We start from the raw sequence: 19,347 nt of genomic DNA on the forward strand, positions 1-19,347 counted from the left end.
GGGAAGAGGACAACGTGGGAGTCAGCAGCTGGTGGAGTCTTTGGAAGAACTTCACCATTAAAGACTGTGTCTGGATTGGTGGTGCTACCCAAAAGACCACACTGCAGTGCTTTCAGCTCCTTAGCAAGCCTCAGGAGGCTAACAGAAATAGAGACCTGGATAGTTCTAATTAGAAGGACATAATGTACTTTCACAAGTAAAATACAGTGTGCAGCATCAATGCAATTACTTATAAATGTCCAAGTGTAGGTAATGAAGCATTTCCTACAGTCTACATCAGTGCAGAGGATACTGTTACTGTGATTGGTAGTCTGGAAGACAAGGACATTTTATGCTTAATTCAGAATGGCATACAAGGAATCATAGCAATAGAAGTAGAAAGCTACCACAGCTCTTGAGTGAACCATTATTTAGAGGCCCTCTCTGTGTGTAAGGGCTGCGGTGTTTTATTCCAGCCATTACTGTGCTGGAACGTGCAGCTTGGGTCCAGTAATGCCAGAATTTAACAGAAGTGAAAAAAGCTATTAGACAGTTTGCGCTATGTGTTGTAAAGAAAGGTGATAAGGAAGCTGATTCAGATGATGTCTAGGATGTCTAGAAGTTTACTGTCCCCGAGACATAGTGTGCATTTTGAGCTGCAGCCATCTTTTCCATGAGAGATGTATTGAGCCCTGGCTGTTAAGACATAGGACGTGTCTAGAGTGTAAATGTGATCTCAAAGCTAGAGGAACAGCAGGGACTGTGAAAAATGGAGAAAAATCCTTAGCTGCTCTTGTGGCAAATGAAGTTCCCAGTGTTGCTTTGCTTAACGAAGAGAAGAATGTCAGTGCAGTTGCACTACTAGAAGGTGTACGGGGGCCAGATGAGTAAGGAATTTCCTTTTCAGAGGCTGAGAAATCGTTCTTGTGGTCCTTCTGCCCTTCTCAGTACCCTGTTGAATTTTAAAAGAGTGAACAAAGTCTTGCTTTAACAAACTCCTGTGTTACCACACAAAACCTGTTGGAGTGGGTCCAGCGGAGGGCCACGAAGATGATGAGAGGGCTGGAGCACCTCTGCTATGAGGACAGGCTGAGAGAGTTGGGGTTGTTCAGCCTGGAGAAGAGAAGGCTCCGGGAAGACCTTATAGCAGCCTTCCAGTACCTAAAGGGGACCTACAGGAGAGATGGGGAGGGACTCTTTGTCAGGGAGTGGAGTGATAGGACAAGGGGTAACGGCCTCAAGTTGAGAGAGGGTAGATTTAGATTGGATATCAAGAAAAAATTTCTGTACTGTAAGGGTAGCGAGACACTGGAACAGGTTGCCCAGAGAAGCTGTGGATGCCCCATCCCTGGAAGTGTTCAAGGCCAGGCTGGATGGGGCTTTGAGCAGCCTGGTCTAGTGGGAGGTGTCCCTGCCCATGGCAGGGGGGTTGAAACTAGGTAGTATTTAAGGTCCCTTCCAACCCGAACCATGCTGTGGTTCTGTGAAAACTTGTACTCAGAACATAAGAAGCAATAAGTCATAGCTGAATTCAGTTGTCTCCAAAATGGATAAGGGATGAACATGACCGACTGCAATGCTTTTCTCTGTGCGTGTGCATACACACGTGCGACATAGACACATATGCATTCATATATATACACACTTATATTCCCTGAAATTAAAAGTTCATTTTTCACATCGTTAACAAGAAGGCAATTTTATGTTGAAAAAAGTGTTCCGTTGTTCCTTTTTACCTACAAAACCAAGGATTTTTATTTTATAACACAGGATATACCACAGATGTGAGTGGTTTTCTGCAAAGAGATTTGTATTGCAGACACAACATTCTTGCAATTTAAACTATGGGGGGTTACTTTCTGTGCTTTAGTTTGGAAGAGAATGTTAGCATGAAAGTGAGATTTTGGTTAAAAATCCTAACATATATATATTTTTTCCCTTTTGAGGTAATGTACTGTTTAGAGCACTCTTTTGTTTGCTTGTTTTTGCAATCCTTTGTTTAAAAAGTGGGGGGGCTCAGATCATGAATTTTCTCTTAATCAAACCCTTTTGTGAAGTTAATAAAACTTGCAGAGAATAAAAGAGCTTGTAAAACAACTTGGTCAGTGTGAGTGTAGTGTGTTGCCGGTTGCTGCTTTGCCTAGAGCTGAGCCAGGTTCTGCTAGAAGTGATGTATAAGCAAGTAGCTGAAAGATTGTACTTTACTGGTGTGTGTAGCAGAATTAAAAAAATGTTATTTTTTATTAATAACACCACTTATACAAACTGGTAGAAACATTATGGGTATTTATAACTATTGTGTTGGTTTTTTTTTTCTTCCAAACTGGCTAAAAAGGTGACCTTAGTAGAAAACTCCATCAGTATGTCTTTCAAATGAAAGAACACATGTATAAAACTTTGTAATGTGTGGCGTAACGGAACTCATATTTAATCCGTTTACAAAGAAAAGGCAAAGGTTATCTGCAGTTGAGTTTAGGCAAACTCTTTTGCCTATTGCTTATGGTTTTTCCTAAGCTTTACAGTAGAGAATAAGATTATCATGTTTGTGTTGCCTGCATATGTAATTAGTTATATTTGGTATGATAAAATATTATTCAAGGAGTATGTGCTAGAAGATGTAAAAGCAGTTCTTTGTTTAGTATTTTCAATATTTTCTCAAGTTGTAGGAACTGCTAAATGATGATTTTTCATCTCTAAACAGAAATACACTTTTAATGTAACTATGTCATGCTAAAGACTATTTTGAATTAAGCTTTTTACTATCATTTGCAACAGATGAAATTGCATATGTATAAAGACTGGATAAAAAGTGAATTTAAACCATACTTCAGTAGATAGATGCAAATAATAATTGTTACTGTAATTATAAGGGAAGACAGGGCTGACAATTTTATTTTTTTTTAATTCTTTACCTGATCATCTTTGAATGGTTATGGTATGAGGATAACTTTATCCATCAAAGACTGTAGGTATGGCTCAGTCCAAGAGTATTTAGAAGGTCTCTAAATAATGTGAATTGGAAAAGTTCCTCATATATTGGGCTGATCAAAACCTGTTTTTTAACTATCCATTTTTTTCCTGAATGCACTGTATGTGTTAATAGAACAGGGGTTTTTGGTGTTTGATAGTTTGTTAGCAGCAGATAACGTGAAGAGTTGATGTTGACTTAGATTTAAGGAACAAACAATGATAGTAAAAGTTCAAATGCTGACTAACAAAGTTGGCATTTGATAGAAACAGGAAAAACTTCATTAAAAACTTTGATTCGTGTCAAATTATTTCTAAATAATACGAGGATTTCCAAATGATCATGGCTGATCTGCCAAATCTAGTTCCCTGTAGAAATAGATTTCTGTGTCCCCACAATAACTTTTTCTGCTATTTTATAATTTGCGTTCAAACCTCTAATATTTCTTTCTCTCCAGTTCCCCTCTACTGTTGAGAAACTTGAGATAACATTTTAACATTGGACGTTTTTGAATGATTATTTAATTAGAACTAAGTCTAATGGTCAGACAATCCAAATATAGGAATAAAGGGAAGAAGAGCCAACAATGCAGTAAATGTACTTAATTAGTATTTTGCTTTAAAGATAGATAGTAACAAACATATTTTCCCTAATGGGAAAATATTCACATATTGCACATATATTGCGTATAATCCACATTGAAGAATAAAGTGGCGAACTACATTAAGGCACTATAAAAGCTTATATATTTAATTGTAAAAATGAATGGTGCCAAGAAAGTACCACCCATGTTGTAAAGCATGTGTATATCCCGATTTGTCGTCCTAGCCTAGACTCTGGACCCACAAATACTCAGCCAGACGGGCTTTCTGGAACAACAGTGCAAACAATAACTCCATGAAAGTGGTGCCATACCTTTCTCCATATAGTAGCAATTCCCATAAACTTACACATAGAATTTAAAAAACAAAACAAAACATCCATAAACCATCTCAGAAGAGCTTTGAAACTGAGGAGACAAATCTCAAGAAATATAACTGAAGCAAAGAATTTTGAATTTAACATTAAGTGTACCATATGTCTTTCAGGAACAGGAATAACGAGACATTTAATAGCTTTTTAATGCATCTTACAGTGTCAAATTTGATGCGCATATGGTAGACTCCTAACCGAATTTCCATTCTCTTATGGTTTTCTGTTGGAAACAAAATCTAAAAATTGAGTCTTTCCATTCAAATGTTATAATTATTTTTAAATTAGCTCAAATACAAGTAATCCATTTTAAAGACGATGTTACATTTTTTTTCCTTCAGGAAAAACTTCAGTAAATTACCTTTCAAAAAGGAGTAGCACAATGAGAGCTTTAGGTCCGATGGATTCCTTTTCAGAACCAAGCGTGTACTTTTTGTGGTCAATTTTTCACATCTTGGGTTTATATTTGAGTAATTCCCTTTAATATCCACCATATCTTTTGTGAAAGACTTATCTTGGAATAATTTTGGATATTTAATAAAAATACAGTTGTAAGCCGAAGCACTTCCGAAGGGAACATTTTAAGGTCAGGGATACATGCAAATTGTATTTTGTATTTGCATATACCTATATAAGAATTTGTTTTGTCCAACACGAACATGTAATCATTTTGTCCATGGTACGGGCACCGAGTGTTACGGTAGTCCTCCCCTTCCACGGGTGAGTATTGAAAAATGGAACAGATTTTTCCTGCAGTCTCATAGAAAATCAACTTGAAATTCAGAAATAAATTTTTAATTAGTCTGGTTTATAAGTCAAGGGAAGTGCGAGCAGCTTTTCAGCCCTTGCATTGTGGATTAATGGTTTTGAATAATATGACTGAAAGTAGGTAATGAAAGGTGAATGATATTCTCATGATCTTACACTGTGTGATTGGCAGATTTATTTTTTTTTAATTACACTGATCCAGTTACATTGGCAATACATAGGGTCGTGTAATCTTGGATAAACATGAGATTTTGGGAGGAAAGAGCCTATAAATTTTCTTAATTTAGTTCATTCTTCTGCATCTGCCTTCTCTCATTGACTATGCAAACTAATGTGATGGAGGATTTAATGCTGCTTATGAACGCTACAAACTAGTCTGAAGTTTGTTTGAAGTCATCTTTTTAAAATATTTTTTTCCTCTTTGCTTTCCAACGAAGCTGTTGGAGGAATGAATCAATTGTAATAGCACGCTGTTAAAACAAGGAAAGGCTTAATATCCTTGTACCTGTTTGCGTTGATAAGTTTTATTGCTGAGTGGAACTTCTGATTATTATTTGTTTTGCAATGAGATTCAGTATTTGTGTAGCATTTTTAGGGAATTAATATCAGCTTTAATTGACAGTAACCGTATCAGGTGCCTTTATGAATAAGAATTTAACCTTAGATACTTATGTTTCCAAAAAAGGAAATCTGTCCTGGTACAGTTAGAGCATAAAATATGGTTAGCAGATATTGGTGATGTTTGGTTTTTTTAATAATATGTTTGGGCAAGTACTTTTAGGCTTAATCTGCAGCCTTCTGTACAATATCAATTAGGATATCCGTTGAAAGGTATATTTTATAACTACTTTTTAAAATATGCTACAGGGAAAAATGCATCAACAAGCACCATAACTTTTAGAATATGTTTTTCTTGATCTGTTTCCACCTGTGCACTCCTCTCTGCTCAGCTTTTTACAGCTTTTTCAGCTTTTTCTCCTACTGCTCTTGTTTTGTATTTTTCAAACAAAGCAGAATAATATTCAAGGTTTGTTGTTCGGTGCACCGTCTTCCAACGCGTGATAGCATACGGAGTCAGAGCTCTACTGTGCTGTCATCTCCATTCATTGCATTTTCATAGCTCTTGGTGACTGAAGTGATTATCTGAAAATGCATGGCTAACTCATCTTCCGCTTCATAGCGTCTGATTGAAGAGAGCGAACAGTCGGAAAAGTGATGGGTAGGAAATCTGTTTCGACTACATGGTATCACATCTCTGCTTTGCATTTCAAGCCAAGTGGTTCTCCCTGAGTTATCCATTCAATGGCACGATGCAGGTTATCCCTTCTCCAAGGCAGACGTCAGTTGTTTACGTGGCTGATCATGCTGCAGTGGTCATCTTTTTGTTGGTTGCATTTTGTAGAGGAACAGTTTCATGAGCCTTGTTACTAGAAAAGAGCTGGCCACGCGCAGTGACTGGAAAGATCAACCTTGCCAAGGCCTGTGTTAGAAGAAGATAAGATTGCAACCATCCTTGAACACGGAAAAGCTCTTACAGAATGCTGATGCTCATTTAATTGATTTGTTGTTGCAATTTGCCTTGTCATATCTTAGAGTATGTGTAGTTGGGAGGGGGTTTTTATGTTGGGGTTTTTTGGGGATTTTTACACAGAGAATCCCTTGTTGTGTCTCCAGTATTGTATCTACAGTAATAGAACCAGTTCTGTGTCTTTGATTTTTTCTTCTCTGTACTGTTAATATTGATTGTGGTGTTTCTCTAGTATTTTCTTTTTCCTGGATTTCTGTCTCATCTTCCATGAGATGCTTGGCTGGCTTAAAGATCATATTTTAACTCATACTCCTGAGTTTTGAGACAGTAGCTTATCCATTAGTTACTTGCAAGTAACTTTAGACTTCTGTGATTTTAATGGAGGGAAGATTATTTAAATCTTGTAGATAAGTTTTAAATTAACTGCTTAAATTCAAACTTCATTCTAGCTCAGCTATTGCAAATTTATGCATACTTTAAAAGCTATGTGGTTAAAGTACTTATCCAGTGTAGAAACTTACTTTTTCAACATGGTCAGTTGTTTCTGTGTGAAAACTAAAGCAAACTTGGCCTGTGTGAATCTTCCTTATAAAGCCATCTTACATAGAAGCAAAATATTAGCTTGTAATCCCTTTATAAGGGATTGCTTTGTGTTTGTGTCCATGACTAACTTTTTCTGTTTCTTTTTTTTTTCTTTTTTTTTCTTTTTGAAGGTATTTCTCAAGAGTGACCGGGTTGCAAGAATGGTCCACAGTGGAGGATGTTCCGCAAATGACTTTAGAGATGTTTTTAAGAAAAACATAGAAAAGAGGGTCCGAAGTTTGCCGGAAATCGATGGATTAAGCAAAGAGACTGTGTTAAGTTCTTGGCTAGCCAAATATGATGCCATATACAGGGGAGAAGAGGACTTATGCAAACAGCCGAATAGAATGGCCTTGAGTGCTGTATCGGAGCTGATTCTGAGCAAGGAACAGCTTTATGAAATGTTTCAGCAGATTCTAGGGATCAAAAAATTGGAACACCAGTTGATTTATAATGCCTGCCAAGTAAGTATTGGTGTCACTTGATTCTGTTGTGTTCAAAATATCTCCCTCCCCACCCACAGGTCAAGTGCTTCCTCCCTCTGTGCAGAAGCCTTCAGTTTTAAGTACATCTCCACAGTCCAAGGAGGTGAAACCTCTCAGGGAGGAATCTTTGCATCATTTGGTTGCTGGAGAGCACTTGGAAAAACGGTTTGCGAGAGTATATGGTACTTATGCTACAGGGATGTCCTGACACCTTTTACAGTGTCACAGCTCCAGTGATTTGGGTGATTCTGCAGAATGTTCTATGGTCTATAATATACCTGCATACCCTCATATAAATTACATATGTATGTTTGTACATACATTTGTGTGTATGTGTATATATCTTTAAAAGAAATTTGCTGCTGTAAATACATAGGTGACAGGTGGTTGAATTCATGATTCTCTTTGGCCATCCAGTGTCTAGAAGTTCAGGATGTTAGAAGTCAATGTGCTTCATTTCAAACACCATCTACAAAGCTAATTTGCACATTTTTACTTTGATGTTCTGTTGGATAAGAGTGATGTTCCCCATAAATTACTGAGGCCAAGACTAACAGTCATATTTGGATTTATATGTATAATCTGTTGCTAATCAGTAGTGTAAATGGTATGTAAAAATATTTTAGCTGACCAGTCTTCATAGTGATGCAGCTATAAATTAGCAGTTACTTAGGGAGGAAAAACCTGAAAAAAGCAAGGTATTTTTGAAAGCCTCGCAACCGACCAGTGTGGATGTGACATTTAAACTGCGCTCACGCAGCTTTCTACACTGTCTGTGAAATAGTACACCAGCCTACAGCTAAGCAGTTTTTCTTATATTACGCTGAAGGCTGGCTTGTAGTTATGGACCTTCTGAATACGAGAACAAATGAGGAATCTTGGACATTGTTGCCTACTTCATTTATGGAGTAGTGTGGCATGAAATCATGTAACTGTTCTATGATTTAAACATCTGTGGTGTTTCCATCTCAGGGTCATAGATCCAACTTTCATAATGAGAAAGAGTATTATTTTATTCTGCATGAAATTATGAGGGCTTCTGTTTTCACTGTGAGCTGTTTACTGACAGGGTGGAAAGAGACTTCTGAACGAGCAGTATTTGGAATGGAAAGAGATAGGAAATATTTCTTCTTTTTTTCCTGTTTGCCCCATCTTTTTCCTTTTGCCTCTTAATTCACATACATGTACATCATGAAGCTAACCACTGGGATATATTGGTTGGTAACAAGATGAAGAAGCACTGAAATCTTGGGGGATAATCCTGCTTATTTGTGGTTTTTGTATAATAGAACATAGAGGCATAGGAGAATTCAGTTTGGAAAAAATCTCAGGAGGTCATTCAGTCCAACCTCCTGCTCAAAGCAGGGTCAGCTGTGATGACAGACCAGGTTACTGAGGGCTTCATCCAGTCAGATCTTAAAAGTTCCAAGAATGGAGATGGACTGCGCAAACTCTGTGGGCAACCTGTTCAATACCCGAAAACATGAAAAAAAAAAAACCAACATTTTTTCCCTCAAAAGCAGGTAACTTGTTACTTATAGTAGAAATTCTGTATGGATTCCTCCTTTCTCTGGTGTCTGATGACTGCTAAATCTTACTTTATATGATACTGAACAGTCAAAATCTGCTGTTAGTCTGTGTTGTGCCAGAGGAACACGGACATACGTGATTGTAGAGCTTTGAACAATTAAACAAAAAAAATTTTTTTCTTTAGTCTGGAAGTGGTTCTGATGATACAGTTCATGAGGTTCTTGTGTTTGTGTACTTGAAGGCTTCTTTGTTTTGGTTCTTAATTGTTGGAATGTTGATGGAACAAAGCTGGTTGGCAAATGTCAATGAATTTTGGTCTGGTTTTGGTCCATAACCTACAGAGAGACTGAAACATTGTAGTGACTCATTTTTGTCTTCTACAATGGTAGAACTTTGAGCATGGGATGGAGCATGGTATGGTGTTCTCTTCTTTTTTTTTTTTTTTAATTGCAAATTAAAGAGGAAACAATCTTGTGATTGATAGGTAGGAAGGGAGAAAGACTGATCATCCTGATGTGTGCAAAGATGACTCAATGGGATTAAGAGAAGACTCTTCTTTTTCTCTTTGAGCACTGAAGGCTGTAAAATCTTCTGTGCAGGTTTCGAAAGTACACATCGTTTACCCTGGATTCATATAAATATTGGAGGATGGGAAGAAAGACAGACTTACCTCTTTGGAAGCATAAGTAGGAGCACCTACATATTCCAAGCTGGGAAGAATTGAGAGGGAAAGGCTTCAAGCGTATACCCTTCTTGTTTGGGGTTCTAGCTTTCTGAAGATTTTAGTCTTAGGATGAGATTACTTTGCTAAAGCAAAAACTTTCATTATGTATTCCAACAGAGTTGCTACCAGCCATACATTTTATATCCTGTTCCTGTGGTCCAGTCAAGCACATAATATACCAAAACTATGAGGAAAGTCTGTTGAAAAGAAAAAGGCAACAATCATAGCCTTCCCAGGACGTGTATTGCAGACAGCAACCAGGCTCTGATAATGTAATGCCTTTTCTCCTTTGGCAAAATCCCTTATTTCTCATTATAGTTTTAATAAATATTTTAGTTTAGGCTGTATCTTATTCCTTTCTATTGACAGTGTATTTATAGAAGATGAGATGAAGTTAGACCTGGATTTCAGTCAGCGCCAGCAGTTTTCATTCTGCCCTAGAAGCCTCTATCTGTCTTTATGAAAATGCTCACTTTCATTTCCCTTAGCCTGCTGCTGTTTTGAATACTAGAGACTTGCAGATAATGATAATCAATAGTGTCTGGGAGCAGTCAGATAAGTGAAAGTCCAAACAGATGTCAAAATAGTATTTTTTGATAGAGGTTTTGATGAGTTGGCTTCTAGCCTGTGCTTCTAGCAGAGAATCAGATATATGAAATTCTGTATATTTTGCAGCTCTGAGAAACAGCTGCCCTTAACAGCAAATCTGTACAGTTATAATTTGTCCAGAAAATTCTTTTTCCTTCCTCCCTTTTTTTGTTCCTTCCAGCCCTTTGGAAATAGGAAACAGAAAAATGTCTTACAATGTCGATGATAAGAGTAAATTATCCTGCACCTGCAGGGCTGCTAAGCAGACAAGGATGCTATTTGTAACAGTAGGAGGTATTGTCTGCCAGCCTCCTCCTTGTGACTTTCTCTGCATTTAGAAACTTTTTTATTGGTTTTCAGCAGCTTTTGCTCCCCAGCCTGTTCTAAATGGAGTGTTCCCTTCAACTTTTAAACCCTTGGGTATCTTGCAGCAGCTTGTCAGACAATTCTGGTAGGATGTGGGTTACTGCGGGTCCACACAGGTTGCCAGTCTCCATCCTGTATAGCAGTGAGAAACAGTGTTCGTTCAAGCAGCACAGGAATATGATAAAAAAATAAAGTGAAGAGTAATAGGCCGGCTCTCTGACATTGTCAAACACAGTCCTTGTAGCTCTGAGAATTTTATGCATTTTTATTGGAAGAACAACTTTTTGTCACAATCTTTTAACAAATACTAAATGCCTTAGCTTATCCTTTGGTAGTGAACATTAATGGGATGTTCACATTAGGATGTTGAGACTTCTTCTAAGATCTTATTTTCAACTTTACAACTTAGAGCAAGGCCAGCAACTGCTGCCAACCACCTATGTCTCTTTGTGATTAAAAGATTCAATTTGGTAAGTGCTGACACTTTCACCTGATTTTTATTTACATTGTGTTGCCTTGAGCTGTTTTTTGTGATAAAGAAATGATTGCCGGTTAGCCGGGACTTAATGAGCTCCTTGACTTGCTTTTGAGATGCCTGACCACAGTGTGTTGTAACGATTTCTTTGATTTATAGAGATCAAACATGATAAAGTCTTTTTTTCTTTTTTTTTTAATTACTCACTGATGTAGAGGATAACTTTGATGCAGAAAGTCAAACTGAAAGTCAAACTAAAACTGATGTGTGGTCATGCACTATTATTACACCACTTCACCAGCACCAGAATTTCTGTATCAGGTAAATCATCACTCTACACAGAGTTAATTTTATTTTGAAAGTACCTTTATAACGTTGACTTTTTTGACTGATCTAAACCCCTTGTCTCGGGTGTGGAAAAAAGAGACCAACACAGATCTTCATAATGAAGGAACGACTGCAAGTCACATTCTGTTTTCTGACAGGGAATAAATAGTTTTGAGAATAATGTAACAGGTTTTAAGAAGAATTATTTGCCAAGTCTTCTACTGTCGACGTTTTGGGAATCCACCACAAACTAATTCCTCTGGAAATAGCTTTAGATGGTACTTTGCTGCAAGATACAATATTCTGTTTAAAAGCCTTGTATTGCTTCTGGTTCACATCCTTTATTATCTTTAGCTTTTTCAAGATGTAACTCTTTGTATAGGTGTCTCATGTTGAGAATGATGGACTATATTGCGTCTTCCATAATAAATTTTTGCACTTTTAATTATGAGAATATTTTCTGTTAAGAATTTCTCCTGAACTGAAGTTTGCTCATGGTGCTCAACCACTTGGACTGTTTCACCCTTCACTGAAGTCCAATTAATTATGCAGGTTTGGAAATAATTCAAATTAAGGGCAATTTAATTTGCAACAAGGCCTTCATAAATTTTGGGTGTTTGTAGTTCTGATCCTTTGCTCAGTAAAATCATGAAAAGTAGTACGGTTATGTAACGGATCACAGAATTTCCCATACTTCTGGATGTTTTTCGTAGAAACTTTCATACCCTGTATAAGTTATAGGGACAAATACAACTTTATGAAGCATGACGAATAATGATATCTTCGTCCAGAAAGTTTCAGTGTGGAGTTGATAATCTTCTTCTTGAAGTAATTAAACAAGTGTTAAGATTTCCCTTAGTATATAGACCAAAACTTAAGCAAATTCATTAATTTTTTAAGTTGAGGCAAGGCACAGGAAAAAAAATTGTTTGGACTGTGTATGATACATACTGCATAACAGTATGTGTTCTATATCTAAGTCTTTTTAGTCAAAAGAAAAGATTCTGGCTCTCTGAGTTACAAGGTGACCAGGGCTTCAGCTAAGCCAGTATCTTTCCGATGGTCACCGATGACTGTCATCATTACTTATTTCATGATAATTTATACCTGAAACAACAAAGTAACCTCTGAAAAATGTTGGCAAGGTCCATTGCTGTGTATTCCAGGTAGCATCAGGTGTTAGATAAGACATCTACTCATTGAGTATTTTTGTGGGACTGTGGGAGGCTGTAGAGTTATAGTTAGTGTTCACGTGTTGACCGCATTTTTATATGATAAATGTGAGTCTAGAAAGTTTCTGCACACAGTCATGGTGCAATAACAATATGCTTCCTTACAGAACAGGTTAGTGCTTTATAAAATTGTCTTATGTGTCTGTCAACCTGAAAAGTGTTTCATGTCTTTGATAACAGAAACGTTCAAATGTTCACACTTCAGGCTTGTTCACACATCAACTCTATTGGTTTCTAGTACCTGTAAATACAAGAATATATCTTCTCCATGCTCTCCTTCTCTCTCAAAAAAAAAAAAAATCTGCTTTCTGATTGATTTTTTCCTGTTCTACAGGGATTTTTCTCCCTGATCTTCAGATCTGCCAATCTGCCACTGTCTGTTCTAGATTGAGAACAGAATAATTCAAGCCAAATATTTCATTTGAGAAATAAATTTTCATTTTCTCACAGGATTTTAGATGTTGTCTCTTCTACATGTGATGTCACTCTTGATTACATGCACACAGGAGTTGGTTTTTTTTGTTGGTTTTTTTTGCTGAGCTGCTTCATTTGTCTTTTACCTCTGCTCAAGAGTTCTGGAGAGGTCTTGCTCAAGACTAAACTTTCAGTGCTTTGGAAAATAGTGCTGCAAGGTCAAATACTCCTCCTAAGATTACTTCTATAATGGAACTGTGTGAGAAATCCAGAGCTAAGCTGAACAGTGTATGTCAGGCCAGTTTGGAGTTTCAGCTTAATAATGGGAGTTCTGGTGAAAAAGAAAGTCTTGGAACCCCCAAGTGATTCAGTTCTGCTAACACACACTGATGATACTTAAAAAGGAGGAAAAGATAAAAGTTTTAGCTCCTGTAAACAAGTGTTCTCTTTCTAAAATAACAGTTTACTTTGGAAAAAAATCTTGTGATTGCCCCAAAGGGTGTTGATTTGTTCTCATTTACTCTTAATGATAGAAGAATGATGGAAAGAATATTAAAGCATCCTCTGAGAAGCAAGTTGCTTTTCTAGCATGTTATTATCTGACTCTGAACCACATTAAAAAGCCTTGCAAGTTATATAATGGAGAAGTATTTTGAAATATTTATGTTTGTAGTTGAAGGAATACTGAGAAAATATCAGAGAGGAATGGAATGTTGGCAACAGTTACTCATTTTCAGTACTTGAGGTATTGCAGTATCCTTCTTACCTTCAGCTATGGGCTGAGAAAAATTGGCTTTGACGTCTGCATTTAATATTCAAAGGTTTCCTTTTTCAATGTTAGTGTTAAGAAAAAACATTGAGGCGTAATTTTTCACTTTCAGTCACTTCTAAGACAAAATTTACGTGTGGATTTTTTTATCAGAGAACTCTGTGCATATGTGGCTTCTGTTCTTGTGTTTTGTTTTCCACCTGTGTGAAGGAGTTGGACATGTATGGTCTCTAGTAGCCTGAGAGACTACCTGCACTAATAGACTAGCGGATTTACTTTTATTTTCTAAGTTAGCATCCTTCTGGGCCTGTTCTCCTGTGTATCACCTTTCTTATCGCAAGAGGTAAGCCAGGCTTGACTGAGAATCAGCAGAGAGAAACGGAGAATTATCCATCTCCCCTGCTCTGTCTTGTGCCTCCTCTGAGGACTGAAATCATCAGCATTGGGATTTCGGCTGCAGATCTTTCTTTCAAGCTGTTCTGTTTTCCGAGACTGTCTTTGGCGTTCTGTGAGTGCAGGAAAACAGCAGCAGAATGGGCATCTTAGCAGAAAAAAAATAAGGAACTTGTTTTTGCCTTTGTTAAAGCAGATCCTTTTAAGCTGCTTCTATTTTTTTACCTTTTCCTGTGTTTCTTCCACAAAAATATTCTTTTGGAGCCTACGTGAAGTAATTAATGCTGTTTTGACATTCTCTTGAGTTCCAGATCCAAGGGAGTTAAGCTGCCTCAATACTTGAAGCCAAATATATCCAGCGTTTAACTTGCACTTATATTAACATCACCAGTGCATTTGACTCATCATGTTTAATGTTACCAGCTGAGGATAAAATTCCTCTAGTTTGTTATTAAACAATAAAAATAAACCTGTTCTCCCAAAGGTTGTAGTATTATTTTTCTTTTAAATAATGTTTTTTGTTTTTAAGGAGAGATTCTGTGTCTTCAGATAAACAAATACAAAACAAATAATTCTTACAGCCACATTACCAGACTGATGATTAAGCTTACTAGTATGTCTGATTCCTAGCTTGTGTGTGCGTTTGAATAAATGCTTGTGAGCAAGCTGAATTAAGTTAATGACCCCTTTGCATGAATTTGTCACCTGTTCTGCTTAAGACGTGGTAGTTTTCTGGGTTCCCTCTTTATCAATTAAAATAAAGCAATTTTGCTTAGAATAGTCACTCCCTTCCGAAGGATCAATTTGATTATTTAAGTTTGTTCCTCTTCAGGGTTTTTCATCCTGTGAGGTGTCTTCCACAGCTGATGTGAAGCCAGCAGAAGCAGCTGAAAAAGCCACGGGGAAAGAATGAGCCTGTGTTTCCATATCACTCTCTCTCACTGGGACTGAATGTCTTGTTCTGAAGCTTAGCTGCTTTTTTCCCCCCATTTGTGAATTTTTTAACCCTCTTAGCTCTCCCTTCTTGAGAGGTAGTTTCTTTGCAGCTGGCTGCCTGGACATGGTTCATGTGGGTTCCTGCACCCCAGTCACTCCAAAGGGAAAGATGTGGCTAAATTTGGAAATGAGCTGGCTAACATAGATGGTAGATACATATTTTAAACAGAAATGTCAAAGCACAGCCATAACAGAGGATAGGCTGTCCCGTGCAAGAATAATTGTGTATGTAAAATGGCTGAGAGATCTGCAGCTCTCTTTGAATATACTATGATTTGGGGGCTTATTTTTTATCCTCTAGTAAGGTGTGTTTGTGGCTGTCCTAAAAATGAGAGAACTCTCAGGTCACCTTCTCAGCTGTCTTCTCTGCTGAGGCTGTCCTAATCTCTAGGATCTAATCTCTCAATCTCTCATCTTCCAGGCTGTCCACCCCAGACACATCTCATCCTGAAAGACAATTGGTTCTCAACAGAAGAGCCGTCACGCAGGGAGATGCTCCTTGGCCTGTCATTTATTCCCGTATTTTGTATTACAAGACTCAAAGATTGTTGTTCATCTCTTCCAAATTCAGTCTGGTGTTAGTGCTGAGGCTGTCTGGTTTGTGATTAGATGTTCATCATTTCAATCTTCCAACACGTTTACAAGAAAGTGCCTGTTTCTCTATAGGTCTTCTATAGGTAGGTAGATTCTCTTCATTTTAGTTTTCTGCCACAGGCATGAAAAAAGTCTCAGGCTCAGTGAAATAACCCTTCTTTGGTCAGTTACGCAAGTAGAGAGAAGAAAAAAAATAATAATTGCAGCCCTCAGTCTAAAAGCTTACAACATACTGGGAAGGGGACAAGTTAAGAGGAGTGTAAAAACAGGATTCATCTTTGTGTCCTCTATGGGAAACTGTTTCTTGAGATGACAGATAAATAAATTGACTTCCAGGCACTTTAGCTATAAACAGGAAAACTCTGAAATAGAAATGAGGCTACCTATTTAGTAGAAATGTTGACTTCTAGCTGCTGTTGAAAGGAGCAGTTGTATGGTAAGCAGTCTAGGGCTACGACAGAAGAAATATTCCTTTGCAAATGAAGTAAGGGAAGAGTCAATCCCTCTGTCGCCTCTGAATAATCTGTTTCCCTAACTGGTCGTGCAGTGCCAACCTTTTCTAATGTGGGAGCACTAGGACTGCCCATAAATGAGGGAATGTAATATTGAGCCGTGCCTGAGAGAGGTACACACAATTTCTGGAGTAACTTTGTTTTATTCCTAGAAGCACCGTAAAATCATGCTCCAATCAATCTGTCACAGCCTTCTCCCCAAACTGTCTTTCCTCAGGAGACTGGAGACAGTGGGATCTTGCCTGTAACACCTGTCCCTACCTTAGGGAAACTTATCTGATCCAATTTTACTATACTGCAGCAACTATTGTTTTACAGATGGATAGCAGAATTTCTGCAACTGGTGTTTTCCCACCTGTTTAATGTTAGTTGCTTCCTCCCATTCCCGTGTTTCCAGGAGGGTGGAAGCTGGAAGCTTATAACTTCTGGCAGCAGGTCTCTGCAATTGTTCATTTAGAAAACTGCTTCAGGACCCTGGCAGCAGAGGAGGAAGAGTGAGTCCTGCTGTGGGAAGAATGCAGGTTGGACACCTCAGGTGCTGGGATTGGGTCCAAAGCACAAAGGGGAAGGAAGAAGTGTTAGTGTTTGGTGACTCCATCCTACCCAGGACAAAAGCACCCATCGGCTGGCCATACCTTTTTACTTGCTTCTAGCTCTGATCAGGGACGTTGCAGAGAGATTGCTGAGGCCCATCTAGCCTTCCATGTACTGCCCCTTGCTGCTTGTCTGTGTGAAGACCAGTGACATAACCTTGAGGAGATCAAAGGTGACTGCGAGACTCTGAGAGCAAAGATGGCCCAGGGTGACACATCCAACCTGCATAATTGATGTCCTGAGTGAGGTTTTTACCTTTTGTTGTGGCACCTTGTTCTGAGAAGAACTCATAAGAAGTGACAGAATGAATCTGACAAGAAAGCATCGACATGTTTGTGGACAGGATTGCTAACCTAACATGGAGGATTTTAAACTAGGTTTGTTAGAAGATAGGGAGCTAATTTAAGTGTTAAGTGAGAAAGCAATGCATGTGGAGAAGATACATATGGTAGAACTCTACAAGAGAGATGACATTTTTTCTCAGAAAGGAGAGCGTTCATAAATGTGTCTACGCTAATGCCTACACTATAGTGTCTACACCATTTGGGCAAGAAACAAGTCCAGTCTCTGAGTCAGTACCAGAAGGGGAAGTAATATTGGTAACGATGTGGTAAGGGTTAGTTACTGACCAGCTGAACAAGAGGATGAGGCTATCTACAAACAACAGAAGTCTCCCAGTGCCAGGCCTTGATCCTCATGGTGGATTTTGGACACCTGCCACCAAATTGCTGGGAAGGTAACATGGCATTATGCAAGCAATTGGGGAAGTTTCTAGATCCTGTTGGTGATAATTTCTGAACAAAAATGCAAAAGGAGACACTGGAATTAGTGCTCTATTTCACCTGCTGCTCGCAAACAGGGAAGAGCTGGAGGTGAATGTGACCACAGGTAGCAGCTGGGCTGCAGAAATCACCCATTGACAATTCAGGAGTTGGAGGAAGGCTGAGAAGGTAAGCTGTGGACTTACTCTCTATTTAAAGAATTGCTATGCTGAGGCCCTTGAGGAAAAGGAGAGCCCGGGAGTTGGCTGATTTCTTAAGAAAACATAATAAGAGTTCAGGAATAAAACTACTCTGTTGTACAGAAAGCTTGAGAATTATAGGTATTACCTTAGTCCCTGAAAAGGCTGTGGAGCACAATCTCTTGCAGTCCATTTTCACATTAATCATTGTTAGTTTACGTGGATACTAAGAGCAAATCATGACTGACCAACCTGACTGCTTTCTTTTGTAAAACGACTAACTATGTTAATAAGGAGAACAGAGAATGGTAATGTACCTTGACTTCAGTAGGGCTTTTAACATCGTCGTCCACCTTATGTTTTTAAGTTCAGGAAGTATGGTCTGGACAAGTCGTCTATTAGAGGGCTTGAAAATTGGCTAGGTCGCTATGGTGAAAGGGTGGTAGGCAGTGGTTTAAAAGCTCAGTTGGTAGCTGGGAACACAGTACTCCAGAGCTTAGTATTAAGTATTTTTATTGACAGCTTGGATGATGAGACAAAATGTATCTTCAGCAAATTTGTGGACAGTACTAAACTGAAGGGTAGAGTGATGCAGCTGGCATGCTGAATGGTTAAGGGTGATCTTGAGCATTAAGCTAACAGGAACCTCATGAAGTTCATCAAGGAGAAGCAAAAGGTTTTGCAGGTTGGGAAGGGTAAATGGTCATGATTACAGGCCCAGAACCAACTGTTTGAGTTGCTGCCCTGGTGAAAAAAAAGCATGCCATGGCATGAGGGGTTGGGGGTGTGCAGGATGGGTGACAGGTTGAGTAGGAGCCAGCAGTGTCCTTTAATTGCAGATGAGATAATACTGGGCTACAGAAGAAGCGTGTAGGTAGGAAACTGAAGTTGTTTTTCCCCTCTGCCTGGCGGTGGTGAGGGAGCTAGACTTGTATAGCCTGGCAAAGAGGAGTCTAATGAGTGGTCTAATAGTAGCATACAACAAACAACTTGGAGGGACATTTCAAAGACAAAGATGACAGAGATATTACTGTGTATTAGCGGATGGTATAGCAAGAGTTAACTGTCACAAGCTGTGACTTGGGAGATTTAGAATGATCATTAGAGGAAAATTTCAGTGTGAAGGTATTGGAGCAAAGGAACAGGTCAGCCAGAGAAGCTGTGGAACCTCCATCTTGGAGGTTTTCAGAACCTAGCTTGACATAGCCACAGCTGACTGACCTACTGTCACCAAGTAGGAGGCTGGACTTAACCTCAGAATTGCCTATCTGACCAATGTTTCTATAGTGCTGTTGCTTGTACTTAGAACAAAAATGAAGAATGTTGATAGGAGGTGCTGACAGTGGTACACAGTTCTTCATGCAAACACCTAAATATTACTGTTTATATGTTTGCTAGGTATCAAAGCCTTGTTATAGTCAGTGGAGATCTAGACAAGCAATGGAACCTAGAGAGCAGTATCAAGTAGATGAGTTCTTGCTGGTCAGCTGAACTCTGTATGGGGCTTCTTAAATACTGGACTAGTGTTTAACTAGAGTTGGCTGCTTAGAGAGCATACGGAGCCTTTGTCACTAGAGATATTTTCTCGTA

At 38.5% G+C, this 19,347-nt stretch overlaps 1 protein-coding gene across 12 annotated transcripts in view; it reads left to right on the forward strand.

The window, feature by feature from the left end:
- Positions 1 to 19,347, forward strand: part of CADPS2 (calcium dependent secretion activator 2) — a 321,334-nt gene that overhangs the window by 98,816 nt on the left and 203,171 nt on the right. For all 12 annotated transcript variants that reach the window (XR_012588637.1, XR_012588624.1, XM_074597183.1 and 9 more), the window contains exon 3: positions 6,929 to 7,261. Coding sequence is in view for 10 of the 12 variants with exons in the window: in XM_074596347.1 (XP_074452448.1) it covers positions 6,929 to 7,261 (333 nt within the window). In the remaining 2 variants the exon portion in view is untranslated. The remainder of the gene's footprint in view (positions 1 to 6,928; positions 7,262 to 19,347) is intronic.

This window comes from Larus michahellis, chromosome 1, assembly GCF_964199755.1.
Source record: "Larus michahellis chromosome 1, bLarMic1.1, whole genome shotgun sequence".
Taxonomy (NCBI): Eukaryota; Metazoa; Chordata; class Aves; order Charadriiformes; family Laridae; genus Larus; species Larus michahellis.